The sequence below is a fragment of the Pholcus phalangioides genome, unplaced genomic scaffold, assembly GCF_987345545.1.
Source record: "Pholcus phalangioides strain wild (caught in Gottingen) unplaced genomic scaffold, Ppha-v1.0 ptg000015l_1, whole genome shotgun sequence".
In the NCBI taxonomy this organism is placed as follows: Eukaryota; Metazoa; Arthropoda; class Arachnida; order Araneae; family Pholcidae; genus Pholcus; species Pholcus phalangioides.
Window position 1 is genome coordinate 104,985,256 of NW_028301608.1, and position 26,022 is coordinate 105,011,277.

The 26,022-nt window shown below is 39.0% G+C and overlaps 2 protein-coding genes across 4 annotated transcripts in view; both read right to left on the reverse strand.

Moving 5' to 3' along the window:
• Positions 1-2,975, reverse strand: part of Hel89B (histone acetyltransferase 1) — a 54,517-nt gene extending 51,542 nt beyond the window's left edge. Inside the window, exons 1-2 of the mRNA XM_089245021.1 lie at positions 2,684-2,975; positions 2,471-2,556 (exon numbers count right to left, since the gene is read on the reverse strand). Coding sequence (XP_089101147.1) covers positions 2,471-2,481 — 11 coding nt within the window. The 5' untranslated portion in view covers positions 2,482-2,556; positions 2,684-2,975. The remainder of the gene's footprint in view (positions 1-2,470; positions 2,557-2,683) is intronic.
• A 9,484-nt stretch (positions 2,976-12,459) lies between these two features.
• The window catches only part of LOC149077261 (beta-1,3-galactosyltransferase 5-like), a 68,186-nt gene continuing 54,623 nt past the window's right edge, over positions 12,460-26,022 (reverse strand). For all 3 annotated transcript variants that reach the window (XM_089245022.1, XM_089245024.1, XM_089245023.1), the window contains exon 2: positions 12,460-22,273. In XM_089245022.1, the coding sequence (XP_089101148.1) occupies positions 21,193-22,257 (1,065 nt within the window). In that variant the 5' untranslated portion in view covers positions 22,258-22,273 and the 3' untranslated portion in view covers positions 12,460-21,192. The remainder of the gene's footprint in view (positions 22,274-26,022) is intronic.

Genomic DNA, 26,022 nt, shown 5'->3' on the forward strand with positions numbered 1-26,022 from the left:
ACGGAAGATTTTATATTTCCCGTTGACGCCAATTTAGACTTTCTAATCATCTTGGAGACCTGGATTTGTAGCTAAATTGTGAACAATAATTCAGTCTCTCTCTAGCCTTTACTCTTCTTAATTTAAATGAAAATTATCAAAATTTTTTCAAGAAACATGACTGTTTTGTAATAAAAGCCACAATTTCATCGTAAATGAAATGCTATAGCCCAGTGGTTCTCAACCAGGGGCCATATGGCCCCCTAGTGGTACTGGGATACTTCAAGGGGGCCACAGAAGAAAATGGAGAAAGAGGCCATGACAGGTGGTTTGGAAGGCTGCAGAGAGCTGAGAAAAATTAAGGTGTAAAGAAATAAAGCCTTTATATTAATGACTATACACTTACAGAATCCAACAAAACCACCCATAAAACCAGGGACGTCTTAGGACATGGACCCACCCGGGCCTCACCACCTACATTTTGTAACAAGTTCCCTAATTTTTTGCAGGTCCCCGGCTAGATTTTTCACAGACCCCCCCATCTCTATATTAAATTTATAGTGTGAAAAACAAAAAATAATGAAACCACATCAGGCCCCGGGTTGCAGCTCAGTCAGTCCCACTCTGGTGAGGGGTCATAGTCATGCCCGGGGGGCCTCATGTCCATAAGTGACCCCACCTTATGATATTTTATATAGTACAATTAATTTTGAAAATAAGTAGGAAATATCTAGGCTGTTTATTTCCAGCTAAGTATGGGACTACCATAGCATCACTTTGCCTGATGGGGGCCATGGTGTTGAGACGGTCCTGATAGAACTCGGACTAGCGGGAAGATCAATAAATTCTAGGCCAGTGGTCTGGAGGCCAATTTTCTTTGCAAAATTTTCATTCAGTATAAATCATTTCAATATGTATAAAGGATCTTTCTTCTAGACGAGAGTTGAAGATTCTGGGTAAGACAGGGGAGCCACAAGAAAAAAATATGGTTCAAAGGAGGCCACGAGCAAAAAAAGGTTAAGAAACACTGCTATAGCCTATATATAAATAGGCTTTCACTGAATTCTGAATAGTAAATATATCAAGCCCCCTCCCCTTACTTCCAAAACCAGATCACACATATAACAAGAATTCATCGTTTCTCGTTTTTCCAAGAAGTGAAAGGGTTCCCTCACAAAAAAGGGCAATCAGAACGATTTAACTTCCTCCTATCCAAAGGAAAAAAACTTGCATTTGGTCAAAAATTCTTTACACTTCAGCAGGTTTTTTAATCTACATATAGACTGAATATGCCTACCGTTTCAGCATTATACAGTTCTATCTCAAAGAGGTTTCCCCATGAGTGAAAAAGTATTAATTATCCACTAGACTATTTTTCTGTTAGTTTCCAAACAGATTCCTGTCTCATGCAACTGTTCATTTTAGACAGGTTTCACTCTATAGGTATTGACACTAGTACCAGAGATGCCACTGTACTCTAATTTGTCTGAGTCACGCAACCCAGGTTATTGACCAAATGGGTCTTTTTTGAGTGAAAGTGGGTTCCTGTTGAAAAAAAATTAAAGTATGCCTTCCAACATCATTCACTGGTATCTTCGTGAATCAAATAAATAATTTATTTCTAAAAACATGTTAAATCCATTAGGTTCATTAAATAAAAAGATCAATTTACCTGCTTATAACTAGGTTCTTTTACTTTCATTGCCTACTACTATCAAATGCGTCCCATGGGACACATGATATAAATATTTACGCATCCTTTTCCAAAATTCTGGGAATTTGACACGTTATAGCATGTCAGCGCCATCTCAGAGTACAACATATTTCAGTATCTTGCGAGATCATCGCACTTCACTCACAGTTAGAAAATTTGATGGCAAGTGGCAGCACTACGCATAACAAGCATTACACGGAAACAAACTTCACGTTTAGGTTCACAGCACGGACACACATTCCAACATGTATGAATTCGTCAGACGTTCCACATAAGAATACATGGATGAGGTGCATGTATGGTTTAGTAGTAGTAGTATCAGAAAAGAAAATCCTGTAGGATTCAAACCATTAAAAAGTACTATATACGCGGACATCATCTCCCCTATTCTCCTACCTCAGCTCATGAAGTCCATCCTCGCTCATATCCATTTCTATTCAAACATTCCTAACACCCACAAGAAAACATAATGAATTGTGCGCTTCACTCACATCTCGCGATACACCTTATAATTTTTTTATACTATAAGTTCACACGAAATAGGTCCACGTGAAAACTCCAAGAGAAAGAAGTTCCCGCTTTACCAAAGTAGTACGCTCCGGTGATAAATTTATCTCATTATTATAAAAAAAGACAGTCTCGATTGTTACATCAATAAGAAAAACAAATGTAGATCAGCACACAAAATACTATTAATGTTGAATTTGTTATAGATCCCACATTCAACATGAAAATTAATAATTAGACCATGATGATTGTAGTGTAATCAACCCTTACCTCGAAGTCATCTTAGGTCAATGAATGATCACCAATAAATAGATCTTAATACGACCCCATCATCAATACAGTGACGATTCCTCACCCTAAAAATATAATTCTCATTAACTAGGTCATATCTATATTCGCATGAATATAAAATTAATTATAGATTATAATAGTATTATAATTATCAAACGAATTTATTTTGATTTGTTTATGACCGGGACTTGCCTGCGTGAATCGAAACAGCTCCTCCAAGAGTTCGTGGGGGGCTTTTCTTTCTGTTTTCCACTGGGAGACTTCTTCCCACAAAGAGGAGAAATAAATTAATATAAATATTATTTTATTTTAAATTTAATAATCGATCTCGGATCTCAATTGTTTCTTGTGGTCCTTTGTAACAGCTCAGCCATTGTCAAGATCTCGAATTTGATCAATTTGCGACGGACGTGACCGATTATCGATCATTAAAATTGAATTTTTATAATTCGATACGTAAACAAGCGTGGTCATATTTATACTGCAAGCCATCTTGGAAATTGAATGCCAGATATACCGGGATCCTGCGTCCTGATTGGACGCTTCGCTAAAAGGTATATCCCATAACCTCGTCTCTCATTTCCGGAGCTGTCATCATAGGTGGTGCTGTTGACGGCACGGACTACGGTATTTTGTCGAATCAGGAGCGGTCGTTTATAACATTTTCGCAGAAAGAGTTTTTTTCATTCGTTGTTTTATGGAGCGAGGGGCATCATCCACACGTTGACTGACGCCTGTGCTTTTCACATTCTGAGCTCGGTGAATGAACGATTCTTATTGGCAATTTTTTTTTTTTGCGAGCAGGTCATGACCCGAATTTTCGGGGATATTTCCAGACATTTCGGTCGTCTACGGCTGACCATATTTCTTCGACAAAAATACGTCTCAATCTTACGGCCGTATTCACCAACACAGTTTCAACTGCAATCGCAGATGGAAGGATTGAAGATCGAAACGGATTGGTTAAATTAAGGATTTTAACCAATCCGTGTCGATCGCTGATCGTTTAACCTGCGATCGCAGTTGAAACTGTGTTGGTGAATACGGCCGTTAGAGAAGAAATACTTTATTTCTCCTCGATGGTCTCAATAACCAGGAGCCTTAATATGGAAAAAATACAGAGCATTGGCATCACAATTTTGGCCAAAATTAGCAATATTTGAGAAAAATTGCCAATTATTGCTGAAATTACTGAAAAATTTCAATCCCGGATAATGAAACACTATTGCGAATTGCGGTTTATTAAGACACGTATACATTATCGAGCAGAACACATGCAAGGTAAGACTCCCCAAGAGGGATACTAATGCGTTTGTGAGTTCACGACCTTTCTTGTGGTACATTATTTTTCCTTTGTGCAGGTCCGTCATTTCAACTTTTTTCAGGAGGTGGGAAAAGAGGAACATATACACTCAGTGGTCAAAAAATCAAATGAAGTGTTCCGTATTCTGCCACGAAGCTTGGCTGGAAGAGATCTTGGCATCGGGATGAGTCCAGTGGCAGTTCTAACGTTCATTCACTGAGTGGCCAAAAAAAATTAGTATGTAGGGGGACATATACCCCCCCCCCCCCCAGTCCCTTTGATTTCGCTGCAAAACTGCTTTTGTGGATTAGAGAACGCCGAAATTGGACACTAGATGAATGGAACAAGGTTGTCTGATCTGACGAGTCAAAACTTCTTCTCCATGACGTGGATAGCATCATCCGTGTGTGGCAAAGCATCACGAAGCCATGGATCCGGCTTGCTACATGATAGCTGTTCAAGTAGGGGGCGACAGAACCACGGTCTAGGCATAATTTTCTCGGGTGGTTCAATTTTTTTTTTTTCTTCTCAAGGGGGTACGTTTTTTCTACCAAATAACACAATGATCTAGGCTTGAGGGGATTAAGAACCCCAAACCCCCCCACCCCTATTGCGTATGCCAATGCTCCGCCCCCCCCCCACACCCCGTTAAAACGGGCCTGCCTTTAGGGTCCTTTGTGCCAGCACCGTCTTAATGCATGAGCCCACCCCACACGGCTTAGAGAGGCCTCAAGATAAGGGGGGTTCTCACGAAAATGAGAACTAGCTGAAATTTTCGAGAATTTGCCTCAGAAAAATCACTTGGCAAGAAGCCCATGATGCTCTTAAGGCAGCCTTGCTTTGTGTTCGTTGAAAAAAAAAAGTGGATTCCGTGGTCCAGTTTGAGCGGTCTAAAAGGATAAGTTCGTTATTTCCAAGACCGTACAAATTATAGTAACAGCTTGTTTCTGATGTGGCACATGTCTTTTGGCAAACTGCGGCTTTGACTGTCGCGCCCGCATGTGGCTCCTCGGGTGGGGGGCGGACCGTTCGGGGGTGCGGTGGGTTGCAGGGAGGGCGGGAATGGGTGTCTGCGGTCGGGTGGCTTCGTGCGTGGTCGGGAGTGGCGCGTCGGTTGGGGCCCTTGTTGCGAGGTGTCCGTGTTTTTCTTGGGGCGGGGGGGGGTGTCCCCGTCCTGTGGAGGGTTCTCTCTCGTGTCCGCGGTGGAGGTTCGTCAGGATGGCCGGGAGTCTCCCTTCGCGGGGCGTGTTGGAGCGTTGTGGGCCGCGTCGGCGGGGCTGAGGGGGGATTGCATCCGCGGTGCTGTCCTGGCTTGTCGAGCGGTGATGTGCCCTGGGATTGGGGGTTTGGGTGTGGGGGTGTGGATGTTGGTCCCGGCCGGCTTGAGTTTTTTTTTTCCGGCAAGCCCACGATCTCACGATCAATGAGCTTATATCGCAAAAGCGACAGAGCCTGGGCGTGCTCGGTTCTATACTATACTATACTATACTAACAGCTTGTTTGCAAACTGTTCTGCTCGCTGTAATGTATACGCACCTCTACTTAAGTAGGTACAAACTCTTCAAACTTGGGCGGTCAGTTGACCGCCACACGTCAAAAATAGGCCCTACATGAGTAGAAATTTTGTCTCGAGCCACCAGTGTTGAGAACCATTGCTTTTATCCTGTTGATCATCAAAAAAGCTGAAGATATGCCTCGAACTAATTGATTTAGGACATTTTGTCGCGAAATAAAGGATATTTAACGCAATTTTTACTCATAACCATGAATCAATCAAATTGATTTAAAAAATAAATAAATACAGGACTCATCATTACCCAAGGGAAAATTTGTATACTGTGGAAACTCCATAAATTATGCGTGTAATTTTATGTAAAGAATATTTGGTAAGAGTCATAACAAGAGCGGCAATCGAAGGTTGTTTCAACGATTCCTGTCACGTACTTTCATACGCAGGTGCTTCTGTTTAAATATCAAAAACACTTTTGAGAGAGAAAAGCTTCACAACATATATTTTACGTTCATATATCAGTGATTTATTATCCTTCCAAGGAATTTAAAAGGATATACGCGTAGTGAGTGATACCTCGGCTTACGAATTTTTCGGATAAAGATCTCTTCCTTGATTTTTCTGCCTCGTCTAACGAATACGGATTCGGCTAATGAACATTTTCGTTGATATGGATGCACGTTCTTACCCTAGGTGTCTTCGACCTTTCAGGCAACGCGGGCCAAATTAAAACTGCCCGCGAGCCACCAACTCATATATATACTGAGGTATTTATAATTATTTTTATAAGAATCCAGATTCACAAGAGCTTACTCACGTAGTTAACAGTGAAGGGGCCAATGGGACTGAGTAAAACAGGGGAAAATATAATTGAAGACCATTATTTATTCTGAAATGATTTCTTTGTAATTGAAGTATATTTTCAACCATTATGAATTCAGATCGACGATTTTTTATATAAATTTTTTTCATTGCCTTCGTCTGAGGTGAACAATTTTTTGTTATTTATAATAAAACTTTCCAGATACACCCATCCTTTGGGAAAACGCTTCGATATCTCTGACATGGGAAATGGGGTATATCCGGTCATCAAGGGTCAGACCTCACGTTCCTTCCCGGATGACGATCACTCTCTCACATCGATGGTGTACTTGATTCTCCGCTGTTTTTACTTTTCCTAATCACAGTTCAGTAAAACCTCTCGATAACGGACACCCAAAGCAGTTTTTTGTTTTAAGATTTGGAGGACGAAGAGGCTGCCCTCATCTCTAGGCGCATTAGCTAATCGCTAATGGGAATATCCAGGCTGACTCAACTACTCCAACGATTTCCGAGGCATCGGAAATGATGTAAACACATGGAGAGACACATTCCTGTTCTTTTCGCAGAAATGGACGAGCCCATTATCATTTATAGGTGCCAAGACGACTGATGTTACCAGTCAAAGATGGCAGATGAGTCAGCATAGTATGAAATGAAACCTGGACGTGACTGACATCAACTCAAATACTTCATCAGATGACCGAGAGGTGGCCGCACAGCATCGTTTGGTATTTATAGTTAAGAGAGTAGAATAAACGTTTAAGAGAGCAACATTGTTATGTGTTAGATTAACTCAAACGAATAAAACTTGGCGTCATTTATTTCCTTAGCAAAGATGGTTCAGCATGAAATCTTTCGCCGAGTTTGAGAATATAGGTTATCGACCCGTGATAAAACGTGGTGCTACCATTTAAATCGGCAACGAAGAGGACAAGTTTCAAATGATGACATCCTGCATCATCAAGATCAAAAGTCATTGGCGTACACAAAGGGAGGGAGGAGGTTTGGGGTTCTAAACCCCCTCCCACCCGAATCCGAGATTACAGTTATTTTGCAGGGAAAAAAGTAAAAAAACCCCCCTTGAGAAAATTCTGCGTACGCCTATATCAAAAGTAATCTACTTTTGGTGTATATAGCAAGGGCATGTTGGCCGCTTCCTTCGGTATCAACGTAACCATTCACGTTTGAACTCGGCACATCACTTGAACACGTGCTTCATTTTGAACACATGGTCATGCAAGACGCAAGATTTTGTGCAGGAATCGAATGACGACGTGCTTCAGATACCCGTTTGCAGTGACGTAGGAGCCGAGGGTGCTAGAGTACCCACATTATTTTGTATCACGCGTCAAAGCACCCGTTAGAATTCATTCAGAGACCAAAGTTTTCTACGTAAAACTCGAGTCGAGCAACCACTGATCTGAAACACAAAACACTTCCGATGCTGCTGCCGTCGTTTGAACGCATCCAACTCATCCCTGTTTAACCACTTCTACAACGCGCTACGCCGCACCGCTCAAAAATATTTTTTAGGTGTGGCTGAGGTGATTTTGACAGATTTAGCCATGAAAAAACGGTTTATGCGCTGCTCAGCAATGAGTAGCGCGCCGGGTCTGTGTGATCCCAATTCTACTTGAGCATTTTCCTCTACTCAGCTGACGATTATTTCAGACCGACAACCTTCTATGCAGTTACTAACTATACCAAGCTATGCAGAGCTGCCGCCATTTGGTCAGTCCATCAAATATTTAGGTAGTATTGAGTTCATATTCATTTGAACATCCCAATGCCAATTTTATTTTAGCTTTATCATCAGACTTTTCGGAACTGTAGATCACGATCCGCATAGCCCAAAAAAACATTTCGTAAAGGCTATTAAAGTATCATTTCCCTCTTCAATAGCCTCGTTCACGTCGTTTAACAGTCGAGAATGTTAAAATGGTTCTAAGAGAACGTATAAATGACTTATTTAATGCGTTTTTCTCTCAAAATATCCACGGTTATAATCGGCTATTGTACAGTATAATAATGATTATGGCGAGGCATTTTTCTCTCAGAGAGCGTGTAAGAGAGAGAGTTCATGGATTATCAAACGATATTTCTGCTAATGGTACGTTAATATGTGAGGAATAACTGCGATTCGATTCGCGTCATTTCAGTGCTCAAAAGCGTGTAGCGATTGTTTTGTGTGTGTGTTACTTGCCGTAACTATTAATAGCCGCTTCCATCGATCAAATAAACTTCTTGCCGTTGGTGTTCTTTGTCGATATGTTGTGTTACATGTGACGATACTTTGAAAATGAATAATTAAGAGCGATGTGTGCGTGCAATGATACATAATGCTTCCGCTATTTAAGCATACCGTGCGATGGATGGTTTCATGCCTACGATGCCGAACTGTTCGAATGAAAAATCAGTTTTTGACTGACAATATGAAACGTGCTTTAGTTATGCACAGTCGAGTCACATTATTGTGACCACCTATTTACATCAAATGAGTGTAGCTCATACATGCTCAATCCATAGCTCCACAAGCGACCCTCGGAGTCATCTGTGTGGCCCGCAACCTCAAACCTAATTTTGCAAAAATGAATTTAGGGGCATATTTTCAGATCAATCTTAAGTGATCCGCTGAGCATTGTAAAATCAGTCGTGTCCCGCGACGCATTTATAGTAATTTAAGTGAGACACACAGCACAGTACGAGATTATTCAGGCGAACCGCGGCACATTTTCTGATCACTTCAGTGTCCCGCGGTACATTTACTGATGACCGCGGCACATTTTCTCATCACTTCAGTGTCCCGCGGTACATTTTCTGATCACTTCAGTGTCCCGCGGTACATTTACTGATGACCGCGGCATATTCCCAGATCACTCAAGTGACCTGCGGCACATTTATAAATCATTTAAGTGACTCACGGCACATTCCCATGTCACTTAAATGATCTGCACAAGTCACAGTTCTAGAGCACTCAAGCGACCAGCAGCAAATTTTCAGACTAGTATCCCATGGCACATTCTTAGATCACTTGAGTGTCCTGTGGTGCTGTTCCAGAAATTTAAATGGTCCCGCGACATGTTTTCAAATTAATCAAGTGGCCCGCACCTTCCTGAAGGTTGAACATCCTTGGTTTGTAACTGGCAAATCACAGGGCAAGAATCACGAGCTGGCTAGTTGAAGTGCAAACATTACGAATTGCACCAGTCTAAAGACCGTATTCACAGACAGAGTTTAAATTACAATCGTACGTTAAAGAATTAGAGATAGACACGGATTGGTAAAAATCCTGAATTTAACCAATCCGTGTCGATCTCCTATCCTTTCACCTGCAATTGCAGTTTAAACTCTGCTGGTGAATACGGCCGTTACCATCTCAAGATTAAACAAGAGATTTTTCAGATTTTAACCCTCGGCAATATGACGTGATATCTCGCCTAACTTTTGATGCTTTGTATTTCGGTAAAGTGTATTTGTGATCAGCATACAATTTTAAAATTATATAATGATGCTCCGCAATGGACCTTTGAAGGATTAAATTGCCGAGACAATAAAGTTTCCACGTGGGAACTTGTAATCCTGGTGCACGGTCGGTATTCAATGTCAATATCGATGTATTTCGGCAATTGCGATACCCATCTCGCCTCCTTAAACCCTCTCTTATTTCGGCAATGTCGAGCCCAGAGATCTCTGTAAAGCAGGGTTTTCCGTGGACATGTTCTCCATTCCCCCCTCTCCTAAGCTGTCATATCAACTGCCAGTGGGGGTGGAGTCAGCCTTCGTTCAAATTTTGGCCACAGATGCAGAAAGACGCTGTGTTGTTCTTTTCCTTCGAAGAGAGTAGGATCATGTGTGTAAAATGTAAAATTCAGAGCATTTCTCTTCATTGGTTGCTGTTTTTATAATTCTCGAAGTTGAAAAACAAGGGGGAGAGGTTATAAAGCTCTTCACCTTCACTAGGGATCTTCAACCTTTCATACACGGTGGGCGAAATTGAAACTTCCCAAGAAGCCAGCGGCGGGGCACCGACTCAGGTAATTTAGTGGCATCTTAATAGAAGTCAATGGGACCTCGCGTTAGACAAGTACAAAAAAAATTGAAGACATTTATCCTAAAATTATTTCATCAATTCCGATCAGTTAATTTGTTTTCGCTAATTCTGAAAAAGTTTTTGATTAATCACTGATTAATGTAATTCTTAGGCTTATTTTAATCTGAAATCACTCAAAATGTGATTATTAATTTTCGGTAATTCTGAAATTATTTTTCTTCTCTATACTGAAAAATATATATGAAATTGATTTCATATATCTTGAAATCAATTCTTTCAATAATTATGCTATTACTCTTTTATTGGTTATGAAATTATTTCTCGCATTGTTTTGTAAATTATATTTGCCCAAAAATTCCGAAATTATTTCTTTCGTATATTCTGGAATTAGTCGTTTTTCAATGATTTCAACTATTTTCTGAAAATGATCGGTGGGCCACGACAAAAAGCTGAGCGCCAAATGGGGCCATGCGTTGAAAACCCGACCAACAGGAAATCGGGAAAAATATTTTTGAAGAAAAATGTGACATTTTTATGGAGTGTTTAGTTATTTCCTCTGTGGCAGTTATAACGCGGATCAGGAAACTTCAAAGGCACCTAAAGGGTTGAAATATTTATGCATCACGGTATGTCTAGAGCTGGGTGGTTTGCTGGTGACGCCCGTAACTGGACAAATAGCACTACAGTGGAACCTCCCCGTTATCGGACATCCCTCATTAACAGGACTCAATGTATTTTACTATCCATTAACGCAGTGTTTCCAACCTTTATCAGCCCATGCATGGCCCCCTCTGGACAATATTTTCTTCTCGTGGCCCTCCCGTCTTATCCGGGGCCCACACCCCGACTCATTTCAGAACAAGACCCTTTCATTTTATTGAATTGAATTTGATCAAAACTAAATTTATAATATGAATACAAAAATTTTATAAATGAGACCTATCTCTGGAACCCTAGGCCAGACATGCATTCAGAAAGTGGGTGATTATATCTTCCAAGAGCCGGATTAAATGTGAAAAATAGGTATGTGTAAAATATGGGACGATCCAACGCCAACTTACAATCGACACATCATCTTGGATCCCCGCCCACCCTGGGCTACAGTTCTGTGAGCTTCCTCTTTCTGGGAGTTTAGGGGCCATCTCAACATTATAGTTTTCCGAGCAAAGCGAGATGTTCTGCCCCCCCCCCCCAATACTTAGCTGAAAGTGTCAGCTCACATATCTACATACTTAGCCAACAAGCCAATGAGGGAAAACATGGTTCAGGACCTGACGCTTGGCCACAGAGAGGAACGGGGGCTCGGGCTCAATAAAGCTGGAAAGGACATCAGAAGAGCTCATCGGAATAAATTGTATATTGTATAATAGAAATATTTAAATCTGTATATACTTTTTTTTTTTTTTTAATGTGTTTTTATATTCAATGTTCATGTATTTTATATTTTATATGCATAATAAAGCACCCGACATCGCCCAGCCCCCTCATCCGGGCAATGGCTAAAATTGACAATGGTCGATAGAGCCTGGGCGGTGCACGGAATGAAATGAAATCTACATACTTATTTGAAAATCATTGTAACAAATCTCATCATGTAGGAGCTCCCATAGATATAAGACTCCGGGCCATGCCCACATGGTGCCCGTGTTAAGATGGCCTTGGTTTTACGAACAGCTTTGCTCCGTGGACAACTTCACCACTTGTCGTGGCACCTCCTTTCGTCTGGATTTTACCCGTGGCCCCCTTATAATGTCCCAGTACCACGGAGGATGGGGAGCACATGGACCCACCACTTCATTAACGGGCATTCCTCGTTGACGAAAAAAAATTTCGACCCTTGATGCTGCAAAATACGTCTAATCGTTGAGGGAAAAAAAATAGGGCACAGTGATTAGCTATAGCGGTAATACAGCCACTATAGCCACTTGAAATAATAAACCTTAGCGTTAGCCATCGGTTTGAAGGAGCTTTTTTTTTTTCATGAGCAAACCATGTCGCGGTTCATTTGAGTGATTTGTAAATGTGCCGTGGGCCGCTTTAGTGCTTCGGAACTGCACCACATGCTATTCGAGTAATCTGCAAATATGCCGGAGAGTCCATTAAGTTATCTGGAAATGTGCTTAGTTCATTTTCAAAAAAATTAGGTTTGAGGCCCCGGACCACATTTGGCCCGCCGGCCATGGGTTAAGCATATTTGCCAGACAAGCAAATATTTTTGTGAGAAAAAACTGTAGGAATTAACAACACATTATACGAATCAATAAACAAAAATAGACTCTATAAACATTTGATCATTAAATATTTAATGAAACAAAACGACATTTTCTTTCGAATTTCCCGAATATAACGCCAGACTTACTGCTATATGACAGCAATAATAAAATCCATTTCGAGAAGGTAATGATTGCTAAAAAAACACCACAAAATAAGCAACGGTAAATCCGCACAATGAATAAATTAATCACTAAACTAATAAGTAAATTCAATAGGCACATAGTCACTATAGAACAATAATAATCAGATCTTGAAATGGACCCTTTGACCTATAACAGCAAAGCTAAATAATAGCATTTTCTTTTAGAGATTCGAACTCCGTTCATATTTTCACGATGAATAATGTACATCGGGGGGTTCACAATATCCGGCCCGCGGGTCAACAAAAGGTCTACCTTTCCGGTAGAAAGGTATCAATACGATAAATACATAAGCTGACCATATTTCAATTAGTCAAAAACAAGTAAAGTTGCCGATGAGTCAAAAATTGTCAAATGTAAGGAAAGCTATGAATTAGCCAAAAAATTGTGAAAGGCAAGTGAAGTTAACAATTTCTGCCAAAAATTGTCAAAGGCCAGTAATTCGCCAAAAAAAGTGCATTTGACAAATATGTGAAAGAAATATATTTATGACTAATTGATTACGACGGTCATAATTATCGTAGCATAATTTGTGTCATGAAAATAAACTTAAATTTTGATTTCAAAAAATTGAATTCAAGAAATTAGTTTCGTTGAAAATTAGGGAAAAAAGAAGACATTTTATAAAAGAATTAGGACGGCCAAAATTACGGGAATGTCCCGTAAAATACGGGTCATACATGTACAAGTTTCTGGCTCACGAACGACAGAAATACCGCGTATCTGGCCCGCGGACTGAAAAGGTTGGGCACCCCTAATGTACATGAGCATATTGTATACAATGCGTAATTATTAACTAAATAAGCACATTTTTGGTAAAAATATATTTAAATAGTGTAAAAATAATTCACAATTGACCAATGATTCGACACGCGAATCTTCATTGTTTTGAAATATGCCCGAATTCAAAACAGGTCTAATAAATACCTTTCGAGAAATACTAAAATACAGTAAAACCGCTATAAAGAGTCACCTCTCTTATAGGGGCCTTTCTTTTATAGTCGGGAATTTCTCCCTTCATGAGAATGCCAAATTCCAGAATTGCCTTTTTTAAGAAACCGTTTTGGAGAGGTTTCACCGAATTCTATGAAGGATGAAAAATGAGCCTCAGGGACGTTTCCGAAAGCTTCAAATCGTTCCAACTGAAAACAATCGATTCTCAACTGGAATTTTTACTGAACATCCAGCAATTATGGGGGGGGGGAAGAGTTCTATAGAACTATGAGTATTTCTATGAGAAAGCTTTACAATCGGAGGTCAACAACCTTTTTCTAGTCGCGAACACTTTGCCTATAGCCATCATCACGAGCACCCTAACGGAAAATTTGGCATACCGATGTATGAAATCAGGATTTTAATCCTTGAATGCAGTTGGTACAACTTTTTTAAATTGGAACGTTGATGAAGAGCTCGCGAGCATGAAATTGGACACGTTTATCTAGCACTTTGGGTGCTTCAGAAAGCACCGTGGTGCTCGCGAGCAACGGGTTGAAGATGCCTGCTTTACATTGATTGCATTGACGCAAAGAGTAGCAGCAAAATCATATCAATGACGAATTACGAATCCGGACCCACACCTTGATCTTAGCCAAAAAAAGGCAGTGAAGTGATCCTAAACAGAACGAGCCTGCCTGCTGAAATATGAAAGATTATAAAATTCTATCATATTGATATTTCAACACATTGGGTGATTACGTAATTCCCCTTGCCACATTTTACTGGAGAACCGCTCGTCCTAGAAGCATACTTATAATTAGAAACATTATCCAGAATAACTTGCAGAACTCAGACGCCATTCATGTTGGAAGGGGTTGTACAGTTATAAAACCTTTTTATATGGGCACCTTGTGTGTCCTCAAAAACAAAATTAGAAAATTGTTACCCTGTCTCTCCCGAGACCAAAAATAAAATTGCACGTTTCTAAGTGCAATTTTTGTAGAGATATTTGATTTAAAAAATCGGAGGAAAGTTGGGAAAGAACAGCAAAAACTAACTGACATCACTTCTTTTCATTTTTGAATTCGAATATCTCGGTGAATACTGCACTCAGAAACGTGGATTTTTTTGTTGGCCTCGGGATAAACAGAGCAACTTTCAAATTGGGTTTTTGAGGACAGGGTGTCCGTATATAAAGATATATATTTATTTAGTTTGATAACTATACAACCCCTTGAAACATGAATGGCGTTTCTGAATTCTACACATTATTTTGGATAGCTTTTCTAACTGGAAGTATGCCTCTAGAATCAATGGTTCGCTGGTAAAATGCGGCAACGGGAATTAAATAATGACCCGGTATATAGAGTAACAGGCAATGTGCATCCACCGAATTGCGACCACCTCTTCAAAATACAATGGGCTAGAGCACCTAACTTTGGTCACGTGGACATTCAAGCTGTGAGCATAAATCTTTTTGCTGTGTTTCCCGGTCTCGTAATGCACGTACGGTATGAGGATTCAACGCATTTCCAACAGGGCCAGACTACGGATGCAGCAATGATGAAGACAGCTGCACTCGATAGGTGCAGTGGAAAAAGGCAGATTCTTCTGCAAATAGGGCACAGCCATCTCCAAGAGTAGGTCAGGACTTGAAAGAACGAAAAAAAAAATTCAGCGCTAAGCCGTATATATAGGAGTCAAGAAAGATTTTAAATCTCGAAAAAAAATGGTCCTAAATATAGTGGATTCCACTTCCTTCAAAACACCATGGAAAAAAACGTTGTAAGCGGGAAAACGCTTTAAACAGAAAATATTAATGAGTATTAGTTGAAGCTGGGACCACGAAAATAAGTCGTACTTAAGCGTTGAAACGTAATAAGTAGAATACGCTGAAATGTTTTTCCCATTTTCAGAGACCATATCCTTTACCTATAGTAAAAGAATAAACTGACATGAAATCAGAAAAATTTGTCATTCATAGACTCCAATTCAGCACAATCACCGTCAGAATATTTTAAGCACCAATACCAATTTTACAGTGGCCATGGCAACCTGGCGTCTGGGACTGGTCAAGCCCTAGAGTAGGTTGTGCCCAGTTTTCCCTGTAGTTGAACTGCAAGGTTGTGCAAAAAGTGCCACCGTCGGTGAGTGCATTGGAACACCGTACATAAAGTAAATGAATACATTATCACAGTACTAAAACCAAGGTAGCATCACAGCAATTAGAAATCAACAGATCATGGTCATCAGAACCCATCGTTGGTTGACAAACGAAGCATCAAGAAGAAAGTGGCCATTCAATAAGGACTCTGGATATAGGTTCACCATTCTGAAGACTAAAATTTGTTCATTGATGTTTTTCTTAATATTTTCAAAAATGTGACTTAAACTGTCACGACCCTTAGCACCACTAAAGTACATAGTTGGTCATTAACACGTGCATTTATAATTATGACAGATAATGGCAAACATTGATATAAGACAAAAAAAATTCGAATTTTCCCCACCTAATGGTGTTGTATATCTCTTGAGTATAGTGTTTTATGATACAATGACTTGATTTAACATTCGTTTTTCAAGAAAAAATCAACAACAATATCAGTCTCGCGACCCTTGTGAATCTAGTTTGAGTCAACGCATAGCTCAAGAGCCCCTGTTTGTTAGTGGATTTGTAGTTTCGGCGAATCAGAGGTTTGGGTCGTGAGCCATAGTTCGAGTCCCAGACTGAAAGTGGGTTTGTACGACATATCTCTGGAGCCCCTCGCGAATCGAGTTTTGGCCGGGACCCATAGATCAATAGCCCAGGGTTTAAGCTACGGTCGCATTTTTTGCTAAATGCGAAAGAAGCAGTAACCACTTTCGCAAAAATGCGTACAGGCAGGGCCGTCTTAGGAGCATCATGGCCCCCCGGGCCAAGTGGTTTTCTCTGAGACTCTACCTGGTAAATTCTATAAAATTTCAACCGGATCTCATTTTTGTTCCCTCTTCTCTTGAGGTGCGCGGGTGCGCTAAGACGGCTTTGCGCACAAGAGGTACGAAACGAGTAGACATCCAACCATCAATCATTAGCATTGTAGCCTATTTTGCTCTAAAGCTTCCCCCCCCCCAAATTATCACTTTTTTTTTTGCTAAAGGAATTTTTTTATGTAGCTCAAACCCTGCAATAGCCCCTGATTATTATTGGATTTGAATATCCATCTCAGAAGCCCCTTGACCCATGTTTTGGTCGTGATGCTTAGGTTAAGAACCCCTGTTCTAAGCCAATAAGTTTTATTAAGTTTCAATATTGTTTTAGACATGATAAAAAATGAAATAAAAATGTCCCAGCAAGTTGTTTTTGATTCTAGAACAAATTCAAACTTGGTAAAACGTTTTCAAAAATCATGTTAGTGGTTCAAGGCAATTCAAAATTTGAGATTTTATTGCAGTCTGAAAAATAGGTGAGCGGCAATTGAAATCAAAGACGAAACTTTCCTTACATAATTATTTTGAAGTTAAAATCATATACAACTTGCTAGGATAATAAATCTAAAAAAAAAAATTACTAACATTTTAGCACTGTGCAGAGCACTGAATATTTTAAAAGTTTATATTAATTTAAGGAGACCACTAAAAATAAATACATTCAATGCGAGAAACATTACAATATATATTGAAATTGGTAAAAAAACAATATTAAACATAAGTTTATTGACTATTTCGTTTGAGACTACTTAAAATAAATAAATTCGAGTTGCTATTAAAAATGAATTTCGCTGTAAGTGTATAAACTATACCAGGGGTTCTCAAACCTTTTCCATCCACGGCGCCCCTGTTTACTATTCAATGATTATCCGCGAGCTCCACCGGCTCCCCAGAGCTGTTTAACAAAGAATATTTCCGAAAAACCTTTGTCAGGATCACCACTCCGCTGCGCCCTTGCCAAAAGTTGGAGAGCACAGTTTGAGAACCCCTGAACTATACTATTACTTATTGAATTGTTTTACTGATTCCATATATTCATAAACTGCATTGATATAGAGTCATAGAAGACTATAATATTAAAAATACATATTTTTAAAATAAAGTCACTTAAAAGACGAAGAAAGCATAAAATATTGCTATTTCTAATAGAGATTCCATATTTGTATATATTTTTTAATTCTAAATGCTGAAATATCGACAATAACTGATAACGAATGAATATAATGCATGTAATTGTTTGGTCCTCATTGTAAATCCGAAACAAACCCTCAGATTATATATATATAAAATTGTACACATAATTACAATATACTTCACATTACAAATCAAATGACACGAAAATTAAATAACATCAACTTCTAAAAAATAAGCGAGGCACACTTCACAAATAGGATACAATTATAACTGAGAACAACTAAAATAACATTATAATAATAAGAACATAAAGGCAACAAAAATTAGCAACACGATAGAGATATTATCATCTCACAAAAATGAGTTTTCTTATAGTTTTCCTAAGCTGATTCATACTAAAACGTAGAACCATACATGGGAACTTTAATTTGGTCTTCCAGTGCCGGCTACACATTAAGCAGCACATATCGTGAGAGATCAAAAGTGCATGTCCATTGAAAAATCCTAAGAGAAATTTAAAGTTTGAAACTGCAAGAAAAGTAGTTTCTTCTCATTAAATACGTTATAGAAATAAATATTATATCTCAAAGAAAGGGTTCCAAGATGACGTCTTCAAAAAGTTTTGAATTATTATTTTAAGTTATCACTGATTCTACTCATTTAAATATGCACAGCAATATACGAAAATTCAGCTGAATTATGGGATACTCAATGTTTTGTTTAAAAATATCAATATTTTGAACGCCAATAGAGGCCAAAACTAAGTTTAAAAATCCCGTCACCCCAGAGTGACGTCATTCAAACACCACATGATCAGGCGCAGCTCAGGAAAAGAAAAAGGGGAGCTAGAGGGCGTAAAAAGATATTTTTAATAGATATCGCCAAGAAGTGCAAGAGGCGATGAGTAGCCAACTGCTGCCATTTATAGTAATTTTTGCGGCTTTAATATAATTGTACTCCATCGCTAATTTTTTTTTTTTTTTTTTTTGCTTTCAGGTGCCTCTTGGTGAGATGAATGTGCAGTTATTTCAGCAATTATTTTTCCATAATTTTTTGAGGATGACACCTTGGGACCCTTGCCTTTGTTAGAGCTGGATATAGAAAAATATTTTATTTATCTGTAATGTGTCAGATGCCTAACATGGGACTATTAGGGAAACCTCATCTGGAATTGTTGGAGTAGTTCTGTGAAAAGATAGTCCTGACTTGCCTTCTATTAGACTGAATTTACAAATTAGAAAAAGCTTTCAAAATTGTCTTCTACTGGGAAATATACAGGGTAATATTGAACTCTTTCAGTTAAAAAATAGGGGAAGATTGAACACCATTATGATAAATTTAAAACTAACAATATTTACAAAGGAAAGCGGGGCCCAAGTCCACTCAAAATGGCGCAAAAAATATATTAAAAAACCCATCTATCTAATGATGAAACATTAATTGATCGTAGAGAAGATTGTACTACCTAAGTCTATATCAGGGCTTGAGAAATCCCAGGCGCCAAGTCACCTCAAATTTTCTGTGTGTGGTTACTAAATTGCAATCTGAAAACAATGCAAAATTTTTGGAATTTATAACAGCACATTTATCAATACTGAAGGTATAGATAAATAGACTATCATATATAGATATATATATAGACTTTCACTAAGTCTTGGGAAAGTCGACAGAAGCATTGTTTTTGACTTGTATTTTGTGGGGGGAAATGTTTGGTGCTTAAAAAATTGTTGCGGAGCCTATATATCTTTGAAATTTGTCAAGCCCTGGTCTATACATTGGATAATAACGCACATAACTTGACTACCTTCTTTCTGATGTTATGAGTGGAGTGCAGCGATAGGTTTTATCACAAATATTGCTTGTCAGGTGTTACATTGTCTCCTGAAAGAGTTTAAAATCACCCTGCACAGTTTTTAACCAAACGCTGGCCTCACAGAGGAAGCATCTGATCAGGGATTTATAACCTCGATAAACCCGATATAAGAAGCTTTTACCTCAACTACAAAGTTCATCTCAGTTTGACTCGAATTGGCTACCAGAATAGCGAATTCAAGAAATAGGTGAAAAATTAAGGCTCGGATTTTTATGCCCCTAAAGATGAAACGTCGTTGCTGATCGATACATTCAAATTTTTTAACCTATCAGCAACGACGTTTCATCTTTAGGGCATAAATCCGAGCCCGTGATTATGAATTGAAAATACGCTGAGACAGACAAGGGGGACACTATAGAATAGATCAGGGCTTGAAAAATCGAACAAAAATTCCAGGTGCCAGCCAAATTTCTTAGGAGACGAGTATGGTTTTTCAGAAGAAAAAATTGTCCTAAATAATGTTTTTTTTACTTTTCCGAGACAATGATTTCTCACCAAGGTAAGAGATGGATAGCAATGAAATAAAATTTTGTGTTATTCTCAGACCCAAATTTAACAATCACGTATCGGAAATTTCTGGTGCCAACTCTGATTGTCTACTCGCTATGGTTAGAGGCACCGACATGAAAACATTGAGGGAAACTGAAAATCGCCATTCGTCTCGCATATTCGGGACTCAAGCCCGTACGCTGGAGGTGGAATGGTGCGTTACATTGTATATTCGTTAATTGTTGGGAGGGGATACACTCAAATACCCTCAGCTTCCAGGTTCCGGTACCAATGGCCATGGTATCCTGGTACCTGGGATTTGTGAAGGCCTGGAATAGATAGTTATTGAAGAAACAAGAAATCTAAAGACTAATTAAGAATTTGTTTACGATTGTTTTAAAGAAGTCTAAAGTCAAAAGCAGAGCCAGACTTTGTGGCATGAGAAAGCTCTGGGAAAAGTGAGAAAATATGTTGGCTGCTGCGACTAGGGTGAAATATTATTTGATCAGTCAATTTTTGTTCAAATTTTAGGAGTCTCCCGAAAACTGTCGGGTCTGAGCAAGCAAAAAATTAGAATGGGGCCAGTGAATAAGATCCAAGATATTTTAGTAGTCAGTGGCTTATGTGTATACAAACTTTTGAAGTCCCAAAAACTATATTGAACTTTACAAACGCCCCACTTGCTCATGCAGAAATCAGGCCCTGCCCAAAAGTACATAACCAATGGAGTTACCTTAAATCTAATTATAGGGAAGCTGCACACTGTACAAAACCCCAAGTACATAAGGGTTTTTTCAGTTAGTTGAGTATTTTTCTGTCGTATACATGTGTATTTATTTAATGAGTGTGATGATGCAATGAGGTCATATAACTGTGGAATGTATAGTAAGGTGATATAAGTGTGAATCTAACTCGATGATAATGAAAATATATTATCCTGAGAATGATGATACCCTACATACACAATGTCAATCATCTCTGGAATACCGATTACATTCCAGTTTTGATGAAAAAAAATATCTGAACAGTCCCAAAAAGTGATCTAACCAGCAGAAAGTTGAATGTATTACAATGGACATACACTTTTGTAGATGGGAAAAAAAGGTAGATTCGGAAGACACGCACAGAAAATTCGAGAGCAAGATGGACGCCAGTAGTTACTACTGAGAAATATACGGTATAATTCCTAAGGAGCATCAATGCTACCTCTCTTTGGAGATAGGTCGCTGGTAATACTGCATTGTCCTGTTCCACAAAGCTACTATGGTGTCCGCATCCGTGTCGGGATGCCCGAATAAATAAGGCCTCATAACTTCGGTGCCATAAAGCCACTTGTCCGTGTCGATGGCGGTGAGGGCGAGCTTTTCCGTGAAGTCGAGATGCGACACGCCGACCCTGCCCGCGAGGGTGCCTGTAACGTGCACGTCGTCGACCCAGAAGTACGGCACTTGTGAAGACAGCAGGTACAGCTTAAACACCACGTCCGGAGACATGATGATGCCCCAACCGGAACAGTACGTCGGGTAGTACCTGCCGGGATATTCCTTGAAGCTCACTCTCCACTTGCTCCTCTGACTGCGCTTCACGTAAGGACCCTTGATGAGATAACACATCATGAGGTTGCCGACCCTGAATTCGCCGAATAAGTTCTTGAGATAAGCCACGAGTTGGAACACGTCCACGAATATGTCGTCGTCGGTCTTGAAGACGAACCTCGCTTGCCTGCAAAAGTAAGTCACCCACTTGAGACCCATGACGTGCTTGTACGTGAGGTTTCTGTAACTATCCAAAAAGTTGCCCTGAACTATGTCCCTGTACACGTCATTCTCTTCCTCGATGCGCGTCTGAATTTGAGGGTCGGAAACGGTTCCGAGCAAGAACACGAGTCTCATGGGATCCTGGCATAGGTTGCCTTCGTTACCCCAGGTGCTACGGATCACCTGCCGCTTCCTGAAGTTCGTCGGCGAGCTATGGACGAACACGACCATGAACAGGTTCCTGTCCGCGTCGCAGCGCCGGTTATTGATGAGGAACTGGAACTGCTGCATGTCGATCAAACGATCGAAGTCGTCCGTCCTGTTCACGAGAGACATGTTGTAAGGGTCCGAATCCGTTCTCCACCAGGTCGCGTTGTGACGGAGGTAGGACGAATTGTGCGGTACGTAGCTGCACACGTACAGCAAGCTGCTCAGCGCGTAGGTCATGACGAGGAAGGCCAGCAACATGCATACGTTGACCCGACGTTCGAACATTGGGATACCTGGCATCCTGATCAACTGCGACCTATGTGAAAAAAAAAAAGAGCAATAGAATCAGTACTGTTTTAAACATACATTCAAAATCCAATAAGCATGCGCAACCCTTTCCCAGTTGTGAGCACCATCTCGTTAGGACAAAGACATTTACACAGCACCTCTGACACGTGGCGCTGACTCAAATAATCACAATGCTAACCACTAACTACTACTTAACCGTACATGCACCTCGTATACATTCCTCTATGGAATTTCTAACGGGTTGGTATGTGCCGGAATGTGCGTGCACTGAACCTCTGAACCTGACGTGAAGTTTGTTTCTGTGTAAGGCTTGTTATGTGTAGTACTGCCATCAATTTTTCTAACAATGAGTGAAGTGTAATGATTGAAAAATTGTAAAGTTGCAGGCCTGTTTCTCCCTGGGGCGAGACTTTATAACGGACAGATCGGCTCGCATTTGCGCTCGAAGTTGGAAACAGAAAACCAACTTCAGCCGACCTCCACTGTAGCGACGGTGGGGTCCTCGAGTCCGTCACTATGACCAATCGACCACCACAGAGGGGCTAATCACTGACAGCAATCTGAATGGGGTGTTCGATTATTGATCGATCGCTGACTTGGTAGCGATTAAGTAGAAGCAAAATCGTTAATTCTGAATATTTGTTTAAGTAAAAAATAATTTAAAAACTGATTCTCAAGTAACTCCCTTCTCCCAACTCATCACCTAATAGTGCTGCAAGTGAGATTGTACTAAATAAATTTTCTCCAACCAAAAAAATAAATAAACAATCAAAACAACACAAATTTAGGATCTTAATCAAAGGTGTCCTAATTCCGTCCGTCCCCCTTTTCCAGTTATCATCTACACATTTATTTTATTGTTGCGTATATTTATTAGTTACATTATATATATAATAATTAGTTTAATATATATATTATAATTAGTTATATTTCTTACATTAATAATGATTTCTTTATTAGTTGGGTTTTTTTTTCCATGAATAAGACATAGAAGTGTTAACACAGAATCAAAAGGTCGATAAGTGATCATACATTAATCAAAATGAATACTTCGCATCTTCTAGTCAGGCCGGGGTTACACTATAAAAGTTTGATAAAAGCTCTTTTATGAAACTTGAAAATTCAACCAATATGCATATCGGTTACATTCGAGGAAATCCAACTGATGATCTTATTGGTTGCATTTCCAAAGTGTATAAACTTTCAGTGTTCGTTAATCAGGGGTTCGAAATACATATTTTATTATACAAGGGGGAAAATAATTTGGCCGTAAAAGAGGGGTGTCCGTTAAGAGGTGGTTTTACTGTATATATATTTATTTCCTGACTACTTAGATTCATTTTCATTAATGTATGATCACTTATAGAAGTGTTAACACAGAATCAAAAGGTCGATGTCTTATTCATGGAAAAAGAAAACCAACTAATTATATAAGTATAATAAAGAAATCATTATTAATGTAAGAAATATAACTAATTATAATATATATATTAAACTAATTATAATATATATATTAAACTAATTATTATATATATAATGTAACTAATAAATATACGCAACAATAAAATAAATGTGTAGATGATAACTGGAAAAGGGGGACGGACGGAATTAGGACACCTTTGATTAAGATCCTAAATTTGTGTTGTTTTGATTGTTTATTTATTTTTTTGGTTGGAGAAAATTTATTTAGTACAATCTCACTTGCAGCACTATTAGGTGATGAGTTGGAAGAAGGGGGTTACTTGAGAATCAGTTTTTAAATTATTTTTTACTTAAACAAATATTCAGAATTAACGATGTTGCTTAGGATACAGTATATGGTCACTTTCCTTTAGTATTGGTGCCTGAAATTTTCATTGTGCGATCATTAAATTGAGAGCTGGGGACAGCGCAGAATTTTCGGAATTTATTTCACCCAATTTGTAACCATATTGCAGTTTTTTTTACGTGTGATGAATGGTTAGTTGAACAGCATGTTTGAGAAGTTTAAAAAAATTAGATATTAATTTAGCATGCTTTTCTTTGCAAGTGTTATAATTTTTAAATTAATTAACGTATATAATTTAACTAAAATAATTAGTACTTATGGTTTTAGCAAGCCTCGTGTATCATGTGTCAAAAAAAAATTTGACACATTTTTTTTTTATTTTTATAAAATTTATTTCTGTTTATGATCATGGGGGAAAAATTTAAAATCGAAAATTTGGATGAAATTCCTGAAAATTTCATTTCTGAAAAATTATAAAAAATCAGATTTCTTTGTAAACAAATTCTAAGAAAATACCATGGCGCTCATTTTATTTCTAAAAAATTTCATTTCATTCTAAAACTTGCAAAACAATAAAAGGAAATAAAAAGGGGCTCTTAAGAAATTTTGCCGGAACTTAAATTTTTCTATTTGTCAAGAACTGGTTTACGGAATACTACCCGAAAGAAAATTAAAAAAAGTTCTAAAGACATAAGACGCCACTCTCCCTCTACTTGACTGGCAATAATCTAAGTCTATGATAACCTAACGAGTCGAAATTATTTTACCAACGCTATCAAGAATTTCAGTTACACGGTGAAGAACTAAGAACGCTAAGCATTAAGCCACGTGGGAGCCATATCGCAAAACGTACGTACACAGAACAGACACAAGGACATTTCTGATGATGCCCCCTTTGATGTTACGTTTCACCTTCCCGACGTGTCAGTTATTTTAAGGTAGTATAATGAATAATAAAACAGCAAACTGCTCCATAATTCCGCAGAATATCAACATCACAAAGTTCCCCCTCCCCCCCACATCCTATAACCAATCTATTTAATAATAATTCACAACACAACGCGACCATAATTCACGAGATAATTCAGTCAGCCGGTGTAACATCATACACACACAGCACAGGAGCAAGAGAAATGGTTGAATTCCAACGTCACAAACAATGAAGAGGCCTCGCTGATTTACGGATAGCATTACACGGAGGGGAAAAAAATTTACTACTTTCTAGATAATTGCTTTAGGGCTCCTTTTTATTTTCGGAGACAAACTAAAATGTTTCATGAGACCCGCGAGTGAGTTCTTTTCATTGAATGTTTTTTCCCCTCTTTTTTTTCCGAGTCGCTGATTAGACCACGGCAACGTATTTCGAGCTGAAAGCTCGCTGCCGGTATCCGATACCACAATTACTCTGAATTCTGAAGAGGAACAATTAGAGGGATGTTATCTTAATGAACAAAATCTTTTCTTCTTTATATTTTCAATTTTATTCTAATTTCTCTGCACATATCTTCGCCATCGTTCTCCGAACTTGAAAATGCCCTAACTCAGTACGTAGTTATCAAACTTTTTGTAAGAGTGTAACAAAGAACTTCAAGGCACCGAGCAGGATGTAATAAGCTATGGAACATATTAATATCGCCATCTCAACACGACGCCTCTAGGAGCCGCGACGCACATTTTAAGAACCACTGGTTTAGTAAATATTGTGCATTCATAAAGTAACCGCTTCGAAGCAGAACAGCCGCGCACACACACGAATATACAAGATTTTATGAAGACCGATTATATCTGGAGATCATTTACAAGAGAAAATTCATCTCTGCCTCCACAGGGACTTGAACCAACAGCTGAAAAAGGTGAAGAACCCCCCTGCCCAAGGAACTGCAGTATATCCTTGAAAAGAAGCACTGCTACAAATAAAATTCCGAATTCACGGTAGCACGACATTTTGGGCACCATCCATCAACTATTGAGACTTTTCATCAAGATAT